This window comes from Idiotropiscis lumnitzeri, chromosome 3 (assembly GCF_059441095.1).
Source record: "Idiotropiscis lumnitzeri isolate Australia: NSW breed Sydney's pygmy pipehorse chromosome 3, RoL_Ilum_1.0, whole genome shotgun sequence".
Lineage (NCBI taxonomy): Eukaryota > Metazoa > Chordata > Actinopteri > Syngnathiformes > Syngnathidae > Idiotropiscis > Idiotropiscis lumnitzeri.
In genome coordinates this window covers 32,418,535-32,428,880 of record NC_142393.1, presented here as the reverse complement: position 1 = coordinate 32,428,880, position 10,346 = coordinate 32,418,535, and the positions used below count along the sequence as shown (strand labels likewise).

Here is a 10,346-nt window from a genome sequence, read left to right as displayed (position 1 = left end):
GTGCGTGTGCGTGTGCGTGTGTCGGTGTGTGCACGTGTGTATATTTGTGTGTGTCCATCAACCTCCACCCCCCCACAGCAACAAAGAATTTAAACACGATTACATTTCAAGACTGCTACAAAATAATGGCTTAGTGTCCAATTGGGTTGTTTGCGAGTGAATGTTTATCATCATAAAGTATATGTACTTTTTTGTGACAAATTTGTGGTGTGCTTGAGATTCTATTGAATGTAAAATATGTGCCTTGGCTCAATAAAGGAATGAATCTTGGCTCCAGTCTTTGTGTATGATGTATGCAGTGCTCACCGATCTTCCTTCCACGTTCCCAAAGCATACATTTTCTTTATTGATGACTTTGCATTAACCAGAGGCGTGAAATTGATTGCGAAAGATTGTTTGTCGATATGTCTCGCGATTAACTGTGGACCTTCCGGCTGGGGACGGCACTAGCTCATCTGCCTCGCCAATGAGGACAAACGTTGTAAAAATAAATTTTAAAAAAAATGAATAAATAGTCTATGCATCATGACAGCTGCCTTTGAACATCCAATTGACTGACGCAAGAACTCCTCGTTTTTCTCGACCCTCCACTGCAATACAACACCGTCATCTTTCGGTTAAACGGGCGATTGCTGGAACCAAGGATTGGGAATTTTCTTTAGGTCGGTCCTGACATCTTGTGGATAAATGTTGAATTACAGTCCCTCATTTTCTTTCTCTTATTTTTAAGGAGGACGATGTTAAAGGTAATTAATTCGGTGTTGCATGTAGTATTACAATATCTCTGCTATGGTGACTGTAAAGAATGTTGCGAGAATTGTGGTACAAAAAATGGTTGGATTGGTGGATGGAATATGTCCCATTTTTATTAGTTGCATTCGCAATATTTCTAAGACTTTTCTGACCTAAACTTATTTTTTTAAAGACGGTGTTGTTTGTAACACCCTGTAGACATGTAATATTTAATAGGGGAAAAGTTTAAGTGAGAAGTGAGGTTTTCTTCAGAGTGGTTGCAGCAGTTTTTTAGGTAAAACCCTTGCCTGCTTAATCGCAGAACGTGCAGAGGGCAAGTCCGAGCGGGCGGAGTAAGAGATCCAGAGACGGGGGTGGAATGTGTATGAGTTCCAATGCAGGAGCTGCCTAGTCTGAAGAAGCGTTCCACCTTAAGACCTCGGTGGCCCCTCTCTTCTCCCTCTCCCCGAAAAGTTACGTTCCGTTGCCGCCTGGCTGCACCTCAACGCAGTCGACTTGGCTCGGATAAGCTGTACCCGCCACTCGGAGCCCTGTCGAGTACGATATGGTTACCATCCCCTGTCCTGTTGAATATTTCTGTTCCCTAGTCCCACACTGCAACGTACAATGATTAAGAATCATGGAATCATTAAAGTCTCAGTCGGAGTGAAATTATGGGGTGCACGCCACACAGGGGAAAACTACAGTGTGTTTATATTTAGGGTCAAAATAAACGGGGAAAATTTTCCTCTTGTCTTTTTTTTAAACAATGATTGATTATTATGACAACCTGAAACGCTTTGGTTGCGCACGGGACTTAGATCAAAGGGCCCTCGAAAAGAGGGTGGGGACACCGGGCCGGGGAGTATTTAAAGTCGCACAACTCTGACTGCCAGTCAAAAGCAGCGAATCCATCTGGGGATCAGGAGAACCATAACCCAACGCTGCACTTCAGGGACAAAAGCAGGCACTGAAATCTTTTAATTTTGGAGGAGCAGGAATTGGATTTACTACTGAGATCCAGCCTTTGTTTTCATTGAGTCTAATAGGACTTTTTTGTCAACGTGACTGTCAATTTAAATGGGATTTGCACTGGATTTCGTCCTTGTTTAAACTTGTGTGTGCAGTGTGGCGAATTTTGTGGAAGTTGTGTATTAAGTTAGTCGGACTTTTCTTGCGTCACCACATCAACGTTTCCATCCTTTCCATCTGCTTGTTTGATTCCAGTTGTCTATGATGTGGCTTGTCTGTGTTTCTATTGGTTTTATGGCTGCTCTGTGCGCCGACGCGACACAAAGCGCTTGGGAAGAGAGTACCGTCGTGCCTGTCAGGCTCGAACCAACGGCCCGGTTGACAAGTGATAGCGAACCGGAGCGAACCCTCACCCCTGAAGAAAAGCAGAAGTTGTCGGAGATGAAGGTGTACAGATTGGACGTGTTTGGAAAAGAGATGATCTTGCAGTTGGAGCCAGATCAGACCTTCTTGTCCCCGGGATTCGTCTTCCACATTGTGGGCACTCCCGAATCCGAACAGATCAAGGAACCCAAGGGCGAAGACGAGTCCGGTTGTTTCTTTTCGGGTACAGTCAATGGAGAAGAGCACTCCGCCGCTGCGCTAAACCTGTGCTGGGGACTGAGTGGTGGATTTTTTTTTCACGGGCAAGAGTACTTAATCAAACCCCTGAACGCAAGTGACTTTTCGGGTGACAAGGAGGAGGAGGAGGTCCACCTCCTCCGACGGAGAGCCCGGGCAGAGGCCGGTGAGGGCAGCTCTAAGTGTGGGGTCAATGAGGACGAGGAGAGGGTGCCAACAAATCTGGAGGAGCCCGAACGCGAAGCCGCCAACTCAGGCCGGACAGGTATGGGTTTATATATATATAATATATATATATATATATATATATATATATATATATATATATATATATATATATATATATATATATATATATATATATATATATATATATATATATATCTATATATATATATATATATATATATATATATATATATATATATATAGCTAGTATGGCACAATATTTGCAAAGTCTGCTAATTATTTTTTAAATAAATCAAACTGAGTTAACTGAGTTATAATATTTAACTGAGTTACATTTTTTGGGATTAATCACCTGTGTTAATGCTTTTATTTTGACAGCCCTTATATGTATATATATATATATATATATATATATATATATATATATATCATTGCGATTAATAAAATTTTTCAACCACTATTTTTTTGGTGAAGCTTGTAACATGTATATACTTGAATAATAGTGTGTAATGAATGTAAAATCACAAAATATTAAGTATATTTTAAATCAAAGACTGTCCTAATAGCTTTCTTTGATCCTTGAATACAATCTAAACGGTGTAATCTTTTCAGTTTTTTTCCTGGAAACAATTCTCAAAACTTGCACCACACTCCAACAGTGTTGGTTTACAAGGCTCAGTCGTAACTTGAGCAGGGTGTTTTGTTCTGAGATGATGTGCTAAAGATGTACAGCTAATATGGTACATTATTTGAATTTGGCTTTACAAGATATGCAAGCTATTTTTGAAGTAAATAAAACTGAGTTAAAATAAATTAATCCAGAGTTAACGCTTGACATCTATATACACACACACACACACACACACACACACACACATATATATATATATATATACACATACATACATATAGATTTAGGCGTTAACAGTTGTATGCAAAAACCATAACCGATCCAACAACGTCTGTGCATCCGTACCTGTCTGTATGCGTGTGCAGATTTTATTGACGACCCAGCAACAATTTGACAGAGCCGTACAACCTCTGCCAGTAGGGGCGGAGTATGGGTGCGAGGGGGTGGCATAGGTCCTACATCACCTCGGGGAAGACAGGAGGGAGGAGGGGTTGGCAATGGTTTAAGCAGAGACAATCAGAGACATGCTAACTAACCTCGTACAGAAATGTGTCCCCCACCTCCCCCCATATAGGATTTCCCTTCTACAAACAGTGTCAGTATTTTCCAGTATAAGAGGTCATTTTAAGAACAAGAAGTGAGAGGAGGAGCCATGACGCGGAGTTATGGCATCCTGCCTCCACCACATAGACGCAACTCTCTTTGGAATTCATAACCATCTAGTCATCTGCTTTTCCCAGCAAATTTTAATGTTTGTCGATGCAAACGTGCGTTTTTTGGTATGTGGGAGGAAGTTTGAGTAATGTACCTTGCAAAAACCAACGCAAGCACAGGGAGAACCTACAAATTCCACACAGCAGGATCCTAGCCAGAGTTTGGAACAGAGAACCTCATAAGCATGACGCAGGCTGTTAACCACTAGCCACATGACTGCCCAAATTAACAACAGATTATATTGAACAAAAAGAAAGTTTTGAAAGCAAGAAGCATTATTTTCATTTACTTATACCTTTTTGTGTCCCTGTTACTTTTCACACTGTTTTACTTCATCACAAATAGTGTAAATAGGAAAAACTTCACTAAAAATGCCAAGAGGAAAAAAAGTCACACATTGAGCAATGAGTTGTAATAAATGTTCTTACACCACCACCCCAATCCCCCAGCCCACCACAGGACCAGGCGCTTTGTTTCCACTCCTCGCTACCTGGAGATTATGCTGGTGGCTGACCAGTCCATGGCTGAGTTCCACGGTGCTGGGCTTAAGGCTTACCTCCTCACCATCATGGCCGTGGCATCCCACCTGTACCGCCACCCCAGCATCCACAACTCCATCAGCTTGGCTGTAGTAAAGCTGCTGGTGGTCTATGAGGAAGAGCGAGGCCCTCAAGTGTCGTCGAATGCTGCCATGACCCTCCGCAACTTCTGCCAGTGGCAGCGGCAGCACAACCCCCCTAGTGACCGCCACCCTGAGCACTATGACACGGCCATGCTCTTCACCAGGACGGTAGGTTGGAGGCAGGCAAGAAGAATTGTGGGGGATAAAGATGAGAAATAGGACTGAAGAGCCTGTTTTGACTCCTTCATCTCCTCCTTTAGGACCTGTGCGGTGCCCATTCATGTGACACTCTTGGAATGGCTGATGTAGGTACGGTGTGTGACCCAGACAGAAGCTGCTCAATCATTGAAGATGATGGACTACAAGCTGCATTCACCGTGGCACATGAACTTGGTGAGTAGAAAAAGTCTATGTTCTCATGTGTGACAATGATGCATATTGTGCACTCATAAATGTTGTTTTGTTGTACTGTCCTGCAGGCCATGTCTTCAATATGCCTCACGATGATGCGCAGCTGTGCTCTGGGGTGAATGGCCCCCACTGGGGCTCCCACATGATGGCCTCTACCTTGTCCAATCTTGACCAACAGCAGCCTTGGTCCCCCTGTTCCGCCCTCATGGTCACCACTTTTCTTGACAATGGCCACGGTCAATGTCTGCTTGATAAGCCGGTCAAGCCTCAACCGCTACCTCAGCCCCTCCCCGGGACAGTCTATGATGCAGACCATCAGTGTCGACTGACTTTTGGTGATCACTCCCAACATTGCCCTGACCTGAGCACCACTTGTGCGTCTCTGTGGTGCACCGTTACAACAACCAATGGTTTGCTGGTGTGCCAGACCAAGAACTCCCCATGGGCCGATGGAACCCCTTGTGGCCACGACAGCTACTGCCTGGCTGGGCAGTGTCTCACGAAGAGCCAAGCTTCCAAACATCAGGTAAGAATTTTACTCCTTCTGACCTTTTAACATGAACATATTTTAGTTAATGGTTTAGGCCAGGTTGAAATTAGACTGAAACCTATGCCTGTGTAACATTTGTAGACGCCTGTCAATGGTGGTTGGGGAGTGTGGGGTTCCTGGGGTGACTGCTCTCGGACCTGCGGGGGAGGGGTGGAGTATTCCTTCCGTTCATGTGATGACCCTTTGCCAAAAAATGGAGGAAAGTACTGTGAGGGAAAGAGGATCCAGTACCGCTCCTGTAACATAGAGGCCTGTCCTGACACCAATGGTAAATCAACATTGACATCACAGAGAATTAGTCACTAAATGGGAATTATTAAAAACGTACACGCTCTGATAGATCCGTGTGCATTAATGCAGGTTAAAAGCAAACAAATCTGACTTTCTTGACTTTTCGGTACTCTTTAGGTTTGTCATTTCGGGAGGAACAGTGTCTGGCTCACAATGACATGTCAGCCCAAGTGTCTCTTGGATCAGGCGAGGGTGTTGAATGGGTGCCCAAATATGCCGGCGTTTCACCTAAAGACCGGTGCAAGCTTGTGTGCAGGGCCAAGGGAACAGGGTACTTCTTTGTACTCAAATCTAAGGTAAGGACTTTGGAAAATATGCTTCATTATGTTTTGAATACCTTGACAACTCCGGACCACCCTTGTACTGACATGTAAGATGAATTATCAGGTTTTGGCTTTCAGATCCCAATGTACCGAAAACAATTTTTTTTGCCAGTTTGGTGAATGGTTTTCCCTTATTAGTGTGAATAGTGGTGCAAAAGTAGCCAGTAATTACAAAAAAACAAACAAAAAAAACATCTTCATTTGATAACTTGATTTGACATTTCCATTGGCTGGCAACCAGTTCAGGGTGTCCCCCGCGCACTGCCCGAAGATAGCTGGGATCTATACTTCTTACCTTTTGACGTACTGTTTTTAAGTAACTCATCCTAAGCAGGACTTTAATTTCAATGTGTTTCTTTGTTGCCCCCAGGTGGTGGATGGTACACCATGCAGCCCTGATTCCACTTCAGTTTGTGTTCAAGGCCAGTGTGTCAAGGCTGGATGTGATCGTGTTATTGGCTCCAATCAGCGTTATGATAAATGTGGTATGTGCGGAGGGGATGGCTTCACCTGCAAGAAAGTGTCAGGCTCACTGGAGCGTGCCAGGTAATTTTATTCTTAAAGTTAATAAATATTTAATAAAAATGAATAATAAATATAAATAATAAAATAAATCAAATTTTATTTCAATTTGTTGTAGGAATATGTTGTTATGGAGTTTGCATGTTTGCATGAGCTTTCTCATGTTTTTTATGTTCATGAAAACTCTAAATCAGGGGTATTCAATTAAAAGTCACAGAGGTCCACTACTAAAAATGTCTCCAATTAAAAGGTCCAAACCAAAGTCCAACTTCCCTTATTGTCTAGCCTATGTTCACATTTATATAGTTTCAATATTTAGAGTCATTTTGAATGGAGCACACTTGTATACTAATTATTTAGCAATGTTCCCATTAAACACATTTCCCAGTCAAATAAATATAAGGTGTTTATTTCACATTCAAGAAAAGGTCTCCTGCAGAAATAAATCAAGACCTGAGCATTGAGTTAACGTCTTTTCCATTTTTTTTTTTCTTAAATCAAAGAGTTGTCCGCCTAAAAAAAGTGAAGGCTTAATCTTCCAAGTAAAACAGCTAAACATGTTCAGTAAACAAACAATAAAAATGGCTGTCCTAATGAAAAACAAATTGAAACCGAACTTTGACACCACCTTTTCTTTTGACGATTTTTTAGCGTCTCTTAAGGTGAAAAATGACTTTGGGTCAGTGGCATTGGAATTTGGTTCATTAATTCACACATCTGGTCTTTATGTTTTCCTTTAATGTTTGTGCAACCGCATTTAAGCACTCCTTTGCACCTGCCCCATCACTGAACGTTTTTGTTTTTTTTTCCCCAAAACCTATGAATGATACTTTTAGTTAAAATGTAAAAATCTGTTACACTCCGCTCAAAGTTGAATGTTTTTGCGTGCTCTCACCTCCGACTTTAGCGGATGACTTTGCGCAAAAGAGCAGTGCCTTGTTTCGTAGTAGCGCTTCGTGTTGGTGCGACGGTTTCGAAGCATATAATGCACACTGGTTTTAAGCCGGCGCGAAGCCAGAATGAACATCAATTTCTCCGTCCATTCATTTTTAAAACAACACGCATCGACCTTGCTAACTTTCGAGCTAGCCGTGCTTTCAGCAGCACTCTCTTCCTGTCTGCTGCGCAATTGGCAGTGGATCGGAAACAAAAGATTTGATTGACTCAAATCAATGACGCTTTTGCCGTAATAGCAGCCACCACGATTGCGAATGCGCCCTGAAAAAAAATCTGTTCGTATAAATTTATCATAGATTGGTCCTGGGCCTGGTCCGAACCATCAGTCGGACCGGATCCGGACCGAGGTCTGCCATTTGGTGATGCCTGCTCGAAATTGTCCATAGTTGTTAATGTAAGTGTGAATGGTTGTTTCTCTGCGTGCAAGATTGGCTAGCAACTAGTCCACAGCGTCGCAGACCACCTGCCCAAAGTCAGTTGGAATATACTCTTGTTACGCAGGAACCTGCCAAAGACTAGCGCTATAATATTGAACAAATAACCACATGCATTGAAAGCATTAGAGTAGTGGTTTGGCAAAACTAACCAACAGTTTTCTTTGTTACAGGCCAGGGTACCAAGACGTGGTGACAATCCCAGCAGGTGCCACCCATCTTGACGTCAAGCAGCGTGCCCCTGGCAATGGTCGTCATGACAACAGTTATTTGGCAGTGCGGCGACAGGATGGTACCTACCTGTTGAATGGTGATTATAAGCTAATGACCACGGAGTCGGACATCACTCTGCGAGGGGCACTGCTGCGGTACAGTGGATCTTCTGCCAGTCTTGAGCGGCTCCGCAGCTTTTCCCCGCTCCCTGAAGCTCTCACTATTCAGGTACTGTCTGTGGGGGAAGCCCCAAGGCCCCGAGTGAAGTACAGCTACTTTGCTCCCAGACCCAACAACGCTGCTTCTACCGACAACGGTGGAGGTCGTCGGCATTCGATCAATGCCATCCGAGAGTTGGGCGTTGCTGAGTGGGCGCTTATGGAGTGGGGTCCTTGCTCCCAGAGCTGTGGAGGTGGCATGCAACAGAGAGAGGTGGTGTGTCTGGATCCCCAGGGCCGTCCATCCAAAGATTGCCCAGAGGAGCTGCAACCTGTGGCCTCACGATCCTGTGCCTCTCAGCCTTGCCCCTCCTGGCTTCTTGGAGAATGGTCCGTATGCTCAAAGGCCTGTGGTAGAGGTTTCCGAAAACGCCAGCTTCGCTGCATTGGCTATGATGGCTACACACTGACCCACGACAGCTGTGACTCCAAAGACCGACCACGACCCCTGCTGGAGCTGTGTTATCAAGGTGCCTGCTAAAGACTGCTTTGACAATCCGACCTCAATTTTTGTATGTTTTTTTTCTTTTCTTTTCCTTTTTTTTTTTTTTTTACAAATGCATTGAATCCCCACATAAGTGACTGCAAATATATATTCCACACCCACGCACGTCAAAAAAGCACACTGACTGTGTCACACACTTGGAGCAACAGAGCTGGCCACCTGTCTTTAGAGTGTAGCAGTGGTACATCAGCGAGCGTAATGGGCATTAATGAATTTGATGCTGTTCACAATTCCAATAGTATGCTTGCGTGTGAGAGTATGTAAAGATTTCAGACATATTTTTTGTTTGTCCAAGCTGGGCTGGACAGATTTTAATGGTTGTGGAGAGTTCATTCATATTCATTCATATATATATGTATATGTATATGTATATGTATATATGGGGAGTTTTGCATGTTCTCCCCGTGCTTGCGTGGGTTTCCTCCGGGTATCCGGTTTCCTCCCACATTCCAAAAACATGCATGGCAGGCCGATTGAACACTCTAAATTGCCCCTAGGTATGAGTGTGAGCGCGGATGGTTGTCAATTGGCCGGCAACCAGTTCAGGGTGTCCCCCGCCTACTGCCTGAAGATAGCTGGAATAGGCTCCAGCATCCCCCGCGACCCTAGTGAGGAGAAGCGGTACAGAAGATGGATGGATATAGAGAGAGAGAGAGAGAGAGCTCTTATTCGACTTGTCACCTCATCAGGTATGGAAATTGAGATTTATTATGAACTATCAGTCGACATTAATTTATCACAAGCCTGTAGCACTTCACTTTTGTTTTAACCAGTGGCACATTGTTTCACTAATTTTCTCTCTTTGAATGCCTCATATTTTGTCATTTAGCCATATCTTGAAAACCAAATAATTTTTCTGTGCTTGTAAGTATTTGTGTGTGTGTGTGTGTGTGGGCACGTGCGTGGGCGTGTGGGTGTTGGGTAACGTGTGTGCATGTGTGGAGACTTAAGGAGGGACTTGTCTCCTGCTACTACTTCATAAGTAAGTCTCTCCTGCCTTCTGCGAAGGCACCTGTTCGTGCAGTTTTTCCACTTTTGTACAAAATATACAAACCTTATTTATTTTTGTACAGCCTGTTAAATATAATCATGTGGCCATTTTAAGATTTTTATTTGTTATTGAGATAACAGAAGAAAGTATAGAATATAAAGAGTATTTATGCAATGTTTTATATACTGTATGTATATATATTTGGTTCTTGTTTCATGAATAAAATATTGACTCTGGAAAAGTTTGTCGTTTGAAAGTTATGGTCCGTACAGTATTGGACACACTCCTACAAATACACACTTCATACACTCCAACAAGCTACACTTTTGACAAGTATCGTTATCACAAAGCGATGACGAGGAGAAATTAACAGTGAGACAGAGAAACCATGCTAATACCTAAGCTAGTGTGACATGTCATGTCGTAGCGAAATACCGCAATTTAAGGTTT

The 10,346-nt window shown here is 43.2% G+C and overlaps 1 protein-coding gene across 1 annotated transcript; it reads left to right on the top strand.

Annotated features, from left to right (window-relative positions):
* The first annotated feature begins 1,654 nt into the window (after positions 1-1,654).
* adamts1 (ADAM metallopeptidase with thrombospondin type 1 motif, 1) lies at positions 1,655-10,086 on the top strand. The gene is made up of 8 exons (XM_088290271.1): positions 1,655-2,590; positions 4,309-4,649; positions 4,742-4,874; positions 4,961-5,418; positions 5,524-5,710; positions 5,851-6,029; positions 6,427-6,602; positions 8,143-10,086. Exons 1-8 carry the CDS (start codon positions 1,966-1,968, stop codon positions 8,879-8,881), a joined length of 2,838 nt encoding a protein of 945 aa, XP_088146397.1. The 5' UTR covers positions 1,655-1,965; the 3' UTR covers positions 8,882-10,086.
* The last annotated feature ends 260 nt before the right edge of the window (positions 10,087-10,346 follow it).

Bases quoted from the DNA above. Each gene is read 5' to 3' on its own strand.
- adamts1 (XM_088290271.1), top strand. From the start codon at position 1,966: ATGATGTGGCTTGTCTGTGTTTCTATTGGTTTTATGGCTGCTCTGTGC. The intron at 2,591-4,308 runs GTATGGGTTTAT...CCAATCCCCCAG, and splicing joins CGCCAACTCAGGCCGGACAG to CCCACCACAGGACCAGGCGC. The intron at 5,419-5,523 runs GTAAGAATTTTA...TAACATTTGTAG, and splicing joins GCCAAGCTTCCAAACATCAG to ACGCCTGTCAATGGTGGTTG.